This window comes from Hyperolius riggenbachi, chromosome 6 (genome assembly GCF_040937935.1).
Source record: "Hyperolius riggenbachi isolate aHypRig1 chromosome 6, aHypRig1.pri, whole genome shotgun sequence".
Taxonomy (NCBI): domain Eukaryota; kingdom Metazoa; phylum Chordata; class Amphibia; order Anura; family Hyperoliidae; genus Hyperolius; species Hyperolius riggenbachi.
In genome coordinates this window covers 327,163,334-327,170,042 of record NC_090651.1, presented here as the reverse complement: position 1 = coordinate 327,170,042, position 6,709 = coordinate 327,163,334, and the positions used below count along the sequence as shown (strand labels likewise).

General features: G+C 40.1%; 1 protein-coding gene across 1 annotated transcript; it reads left to right on the top strand.

Moving 5' to 3' along the window:
• Positions 1-205: 205 nt before the first annotated feature.
• On the top strand, positions 206-877 carry LOC137522894 (uncharacterized; the record flags this gene model as incomplete). Its single annotated transcript, XM_068243029.1, has 1 exon — positions 206-877. A coding segment is annotated over one exon (672 nt), but the record flags the coding sequence as incomplete, so codon positions are not given.
• Between the last annotated feature and the right edge of the window lie 5,832 nt (positions 878-6,709).

Here is a 6,709-nt window from a genome sequence, read left to right as displayed (position 1 = left end):
AAGATATAGAAAAAGAAGAAGACGATATAGAAAAAGAAGAAGAAGATATAGAAAAGGAAGAAGAAGATATAGAAAAAGAAGAAGAAGATATAGAAAAAGAAGAAGAAGGAGGAGAAGAAGAAGAAGATATAGAAAAAGAAAAAGAAGATATAGAAAAGAAGAAGAAGAAGAAGGAGAAAAAGAAGAAGATATAGAAAAAGAAGAAGAAGAAGAAGATATAGAAGAAGAAGAAGAAGAAGAAGATGAAGAAGAAGATGAAGATGAAGAAGAAGAAGAAGAAGAAGAAGAAGAAGAAGAAGAAGAAGAAGAAGAAGAAGAAGAAGAAGAAGAAGAAGAAGAAGAAGAAGAAGAAGAAGAAGAAGATATAGAAGAAGAAGAAGATATAGAAGATATAGAAGAAGAAGAAGAAGAAGAAGAAGAAGAAGAAGAAGAAGAAGAAGAAGAAGAAGAAGAAGAAGAAGAAGAAGAAGAAGAAGAAGAAGAAGAAGATATAGAAGAAGAAGATATAGAAGAAGAAGAAGAAGAAGAAGAAGAAGAAGAAGAAGAAGAAGAAGAAGAAGAAGAAGAAGATATAGAAGAAGAAGAAGAAGATATAGAAGATATAGAAGAAGAAGAAGAAGAAGAAGAAGAAGAAGAAGAAGAAGAAGAAGATATAGAAGAAGAAGGAGAAGGAGAAGAAGAAGAAGAAGAAGAAGAAGAAGAAGAAGAAGAAGAAGAAGAAGAAGAAGAAGAAGAAGAAGAAGAAGAAGAAGAAGAAGAAGAAGAAGAAGATATAGAAGAAGAAGAAGAAGATATAGAAGAAGAAGAAGATATAGAAGATATAGAAGATATAGAAGAAGAAGAAGAAGAAGAAGAAGAAGAAGAAGAAGAAGAAGAAGAAGAAGATATAGAAGAAGAAGAAGAAGATATAGAAGAAGAAGAAGAAGAAGAAGAAGAAGAAGAAGAAGAAGAAGAAGAAGAAGAAGAAGATATAGAAGAAGAAGAAGAAGATATTGAAGAAGAAGAAGATATAGAAGATATAGAAGAAGAAGAAGATATAGAAGAAGAAGAAGATATAGAAGATATAGAAGAAGAAGAAGATATAAAAAAAGAAGAAGAAGAAGAAGAAGAAATCTGGAGATCTGGAGCGAGCTGGCGCAGTACGCCCTGGAAGTGCTGTCCTGTCCCCCTTCCAGCGTGCTGTCCGAGCGCTGCTTCAGTGCAGCTGGTGGCGTGGTCACCGAGAAACGCTCACGTCTGTCTCACAAGTCTGTGGACAGACTGACGTTTCTCAAGATGAACCAGGCGTGGGTGGAAGGCGAGTTCCTGGCCCCTGTTGTCGGCGAGAGGGGGGACATGAACTGGCTGCCGGAACCATCGTTAATATGCCTTACCACCCTTTACCACCTCCTGGCTCCTGCTCACTACTAAGCCAGCCTGGTTCAGTTTGACTATTACGTCGCCTGTAGCCACACATTTTACACCTACAGTGGGCTGCTGTGTACTGCCCTTCTGCTGTCTGTCTGTCTGTGTTTCCCACTGCCAGGGTACACAGATTTACCTTCTGCTGCCACTCTGCCACCAGCTATTACGTCCAACAATAGCTATCTGTTAAATTTGCCTTAAAAAAAAAAAAAATAAATAAAAAAAAAAAGGTTTAATTTTTCTGAGGTGCCCGGGTTGAAAACTGTGTTGTCCCAGTTGTGTATTGGACACGATGTGGGCTGCACGACCGCTGTCTGGGACAACCTGATGTGTTTATTTACAGCCCTGGTATCACCGCTAGGTACCAGGGCTATTATGTCACGCTGCCTACCTGCTGCCACACTCACACTACTCCTCCATTCCTCCTGCTGCTGCTGCTGTCGGTCTGTGTTTCCCACTGCCAGGGTACACAGATTTACCTTCTGCTGCCACTCTGCCACCAGCTATTACATCCAACAATAGCTATATTTGTGTAATTTGCTGTAAAAAAAAACAAAAACAATAAAAAAAAAAAGATTTAATTTTTTTGAGGTATCCGGGTTGAAAACTGTGTTGTCCCAGTTGTGTATTGGACACGATGTGGGCTGCACGACCGCTGTCTGGGACCTCCTGTTGTGTATTTATGGGCTGGTGCCACCGCTAGGTACCACAGCCTATTATGTCTCGCTGCCTGCCTCATTGACTGCCTGCTGCCACACAATCATCCTCCTCCTGCTGCTGCTGCTGAATTTACCTCCTGCTGTCTGTGTGTTTTCACTGCCAGGGAGCACATACAATGGCGCTTCCACCATGCGCCACAAGCTATTTATTACGCTCAAAAATAGCTGCATTTCTTTAAAAAAACTAAAAAAATATATATACTTTTTTGATACTTTGTGATATTATTTTTTAGAGGTGTCCGGGTTGAAAACTGTGTTGTCCCAGTTGTGTATTGGACATGATGTGGGCTTCACGACCGCTGTCTGGAACCTCATGCTGTGTATTTACGGCCTGGTACCACCGCTAAGTACCACAGCCTATTATGTCTCACTGCCAGCCTCATTGACTGCCTGCTGCCACACAATCATCCTCCTCCTGCTGCTGCTGCTGAATTTACCTCCTGCTGTCTGTGTGTTTCCACTGCCAGGGAGCACATACAATGGCGCTTCCACCATGCACCACCAGCTATTTATTACACTCAAAAATAGCTGCATTTCTTTAAAAAAACCGAAAAAAATATATATACTTTATAATACTTTGTGATATTATTTTTAGAGGTGTCCGGGTTGAAAACTGTGTTGTCCCAGTTGTGTATTGGACATGATGTGGGCTTCACGACCGCTGTCTGGAACCTCGTGCTGTGTATTTACAGCCTGGTACCACCGCTAGGTACCACAGCCTATTATGTCTCGTTGCCTGCCTCATTGACTGCCTGCTGCCACACAATCATCCTCCTCCTGCTGCTGCTGCTGAATTTACCTCCTGCTGTCTGTGTGTTTCCGCTGCCAGGGAGCACATACAATGGCGCTTCCACCATGCGCCACCAGCTATTTATTACGCTCAAAAATAGCTACATTTCTTTAAAAAAACGAAAAAAATATATATACTTTTTAATACTTTGTGATATTATTTTTAGAGGTGTCCGGGTTGAAAACTGTGTTGTCGCAGTCGTGTATTGGACATGATGTGGGCTTCACGACCGCTGTCTGGAACCTCATGCTGTGTATTTACGGCCTGGTACCACCGCTAGGTACCACAGCACAGCCTATTATGTCTCGCTGCCTGCCTCATTGACAGCCTGCTGCCACACAATCATCCTCCTCCTGCTGCTGCTGCTGCTGAATTTACCTCCTGCTGTCTGTGTGTTTCCACTGCCAGGGAGCACATACAATGGCGCTTCCATCATGCGCCACCAGCTATTTATTACGCTCAAAATAGCTGCATTTCTTTAAAAAACGAAAAAAATATATATACTTTTTAATACTTTGTGATATTATTTTTAGAGGTGTCCGGGTTGAAAACTGTGTTGTCCCAGTTGTGTATTGGACATGATGTGGGCTTCACGACCGCTGTCTGGAACCTCATGCTGTGTATTTACGGCCTGGTACCACCGCTAGGTACCACAGCACAGCCTGTTATGTCTCGCTGCCTGCCTCATTGACTGCCTGCTGCCACACAATCATCCTCCTCCTGCTGCTGCTGCTGAATTTACCTCCTGCTGTCTGTGTGTTTCCACTGCCAGGGAGCACATACAATGGCGCTTCCATCATGCGCCACCAGCTATTTATTACGCTCAAAAATAGCTGCATTTCTTTAAAAAAAAATATAGAAGAGAAATAAGTGAAGAAGAAGAAGACGATATAGAAGAAGAATATATAGAAAAAGAAGAAGAAGATATAGAAAAAGAAGAAGAAGATATAGAAAAAGAAGAAGAAGATATAGAAAAGGAAGAAGAAGATATAGAAAAAGAAGAAGACGATATAGAAAAAGAAGAAGAAGATATAGAAAAGGAAGAAGAAGATATAGAAAAAAGAAGAAGAAGATATAGAAAAAGAAGAAGAAGGAGGAGGAGAAGAAGAAGATATAGAAAAAGAAGAAGAAGATATAGAAAAAGAAGAAGAAGAAGGAGAAAAAGAAGAAGATATAGAAAAAGAAGAAGAAGAAGAAGATATAGAAGAAGAAGAAGAAGATGAAGAAGAAGATGAAGATGAAGATGAAGAAGATGAAGAAGAAGAAGAAGAAGAAGAAGAAGAAGAAGAAGAACAAGAACAAGAACAAGAAGAAGAAGAAGAAGAAGAAGAAGAAGAAGAAGAAGAAGACGAAGAAGAAGAAGAAGAAGAAGAAGAAGAAGAAGAAGAAGAAGAAGAAGAAGAAGAAGAAGAAGAAGAAGAAGAAGAAGAAGAAGAAGAAGAAGAAGAAGAAGAAGAAGAAGAAGAAGAAGAAGAAGAAGAAGAAGATATAGAAGAAGAAGAAGATATAGAAGAAGAAGAAGAAGAAGAAGATATAGAAAAAGAAGAAGAAGATATAGAAAAAGAAGAAGAAGATATAGAAAAAGAAGAAGAAGATATAGAAAAGGAAGAAGAAGATATAGAAAAAGAAGAAGACGATATAGAAAAAGAAGAAGAAGATATAGAAAAGGAAGAAGAAGATATAGAAAAAGAAGAAGAAGGAGGAGAAGAAGAAGAAGATATAGAAAAAGAAGAAGAAGATATAGAAAAAGAAGAAGAAGAAGGAGAAAAAGAAGAAGATATAGAAAAAGAAGAAGAAGAAGAAGATATAGAAGAAGAAGAAGAAGAAGATGAAGATGAAGATGAAGATGAAGATGAAGAAGAAGAAGAAGAAGAAGAAGAAGAAGAAGAAGAAGAAGAAGAAGAAGAAGAAGAAGAAGAAGAAGAAGAAGAAGAAGATATAGAAGAAGAAGAAGAAGATATAGAAGAAGAAGAAGAAGATATAGAAGATGAAGAAGAAGAAGAAGAAGAAGAAGAAGAAGAAGAAGAAGAAGAAGAAGAAGAAGAAGAAGAAGAAGAAGAAGAAGAAGATATAGAAAAAGAAGAAGAAGATATAGAAAAAGAAGAAGAAGAAGGAGAAAAAGAAGAAGATATAGAAAAAGAAGAAGAAGAAGAAGATATAGAAGAAGAAGAAGATGAAGATGAAGATGAAGAAGAAGAAGAAGAAGAAGAAGAAGAAGAAGAAGAAGAAGAAGAAGAAGAAGAAGAAGAAGATATAGAAGAAGAAGAAGAAGATATAGAAGAAGAAGAAGATATAGAAGATGAAGAAGAAGAAGAAGAAGAAGAAGAAGAAGAAGAAGAAGAAGAAGAAGAAGAAGAAGAAGAAGATATAGAAGAAGAAGAAGAAGAAGAAGAAGATATAGAAGAAGAAGAAGATATAGAAGATATAGAAGAAGAAGAAGAAGATATAGAAGAAGAAGAAGATATAGAAGAAGAAGAAGATATAGAAGATATAGAAGAAGAAGAAGATATAGAAGAAGAAGAAGAAGAAGAAGAAGAAGAAGAAGAAGAAGAAGAAATCTGGAGATCTGGAGCGAGCTGGCGCAGTACGCCCTGGAAGTGCTGTCCTGTCCCCCTTCCAGCGTGCTGTCCGAGCGCTGCTTCAGTGCAGCTGGTGGCGTGGTCACCGAGAAACGCTCACGTCTGTCTCACAAGTCTGTGGACAGACTGACGTTTCTCAAGATGAACCAGGCGTGGGTGGAAGGCGAGTTCCTGGCCCCTGTTGTCGGCGAGAGGGGGACATGAACTGGCTGCCGGAACCATCGTTAATATGCCTTACCACCCTTTATCACCTCCTGGCTCCTGCTCACTACTAAGCCAGCCTGGTTCAGTTTGACTATTACGTCGCCTGTAGCCACACATTTTACACCTACAGTGGGCTGCTGTGTACTGCCCTTCTGCTGTCTGTCTGTCTGTGTTTCCCACTGCCAGGGTACACAGATTTACTTCTGCTGCCACTCTGCCACCAGCTATTACGTCCAACAATAGCTATCTGTTAAATTTGCCTTAAAAAAAAAAAAAAAAAAAAAGGTTTAATTTTTCTGAGGTGCCCGGGTTGAAAACTGTGTTGTCCCAGTTGTGTATTGGACACGATGTGGGCTGCACGACCGCTGTCTGGGACCTCCTGTTGTGTTTATTTACAGCCCTGGTATCACCGCTAGGTACCAGGGCTATTATGTCACGCTGCCTACCTGCTGCCACACTAACACTACACCTCCATTCCTCCTGCTGCTGCTGCTGTCGGTCTGTGTTTCCCACTGCCAGGGTACACAGATTTACCTTCTGCTGCCACTCTGCCACCAGCTATTACGTCCAACAATAGCTATATTTGTGTAATTTGCTGTAAAAAAAAAAAAAATACAATAAAAAAAAAAGATTTAATTTTTTTGAGGTGTCCGGGTTGAAAACTGTGTTGTCCCAGTTGTGTATTGGACACGATGTGGGCTGCACGACCGCTGTCTGGGACCTCCTGTTGTGTATTTATGGGCTGGTGCCACCGCTAGGTACCACAGCCTATTATGTCTCGCTGCCAGCCTCATTGACTGCCTGCTGCCACACAATCATCCTCCTCCTGCTGCTGCTGCTGAATTTACCTCCTGCTGTCTGTGTGTTTCCACTGCCAGGGAGCACATACAATGGCGCTTCCACCATGCGCCACCAGCTATTTATTACGCTCAAAAATAGCTGCATTTCTTAAAAAAAACAAAAAAAATATATATACTTTTTAATACTTTGTGATATTATTTTTAGAGGTGTCC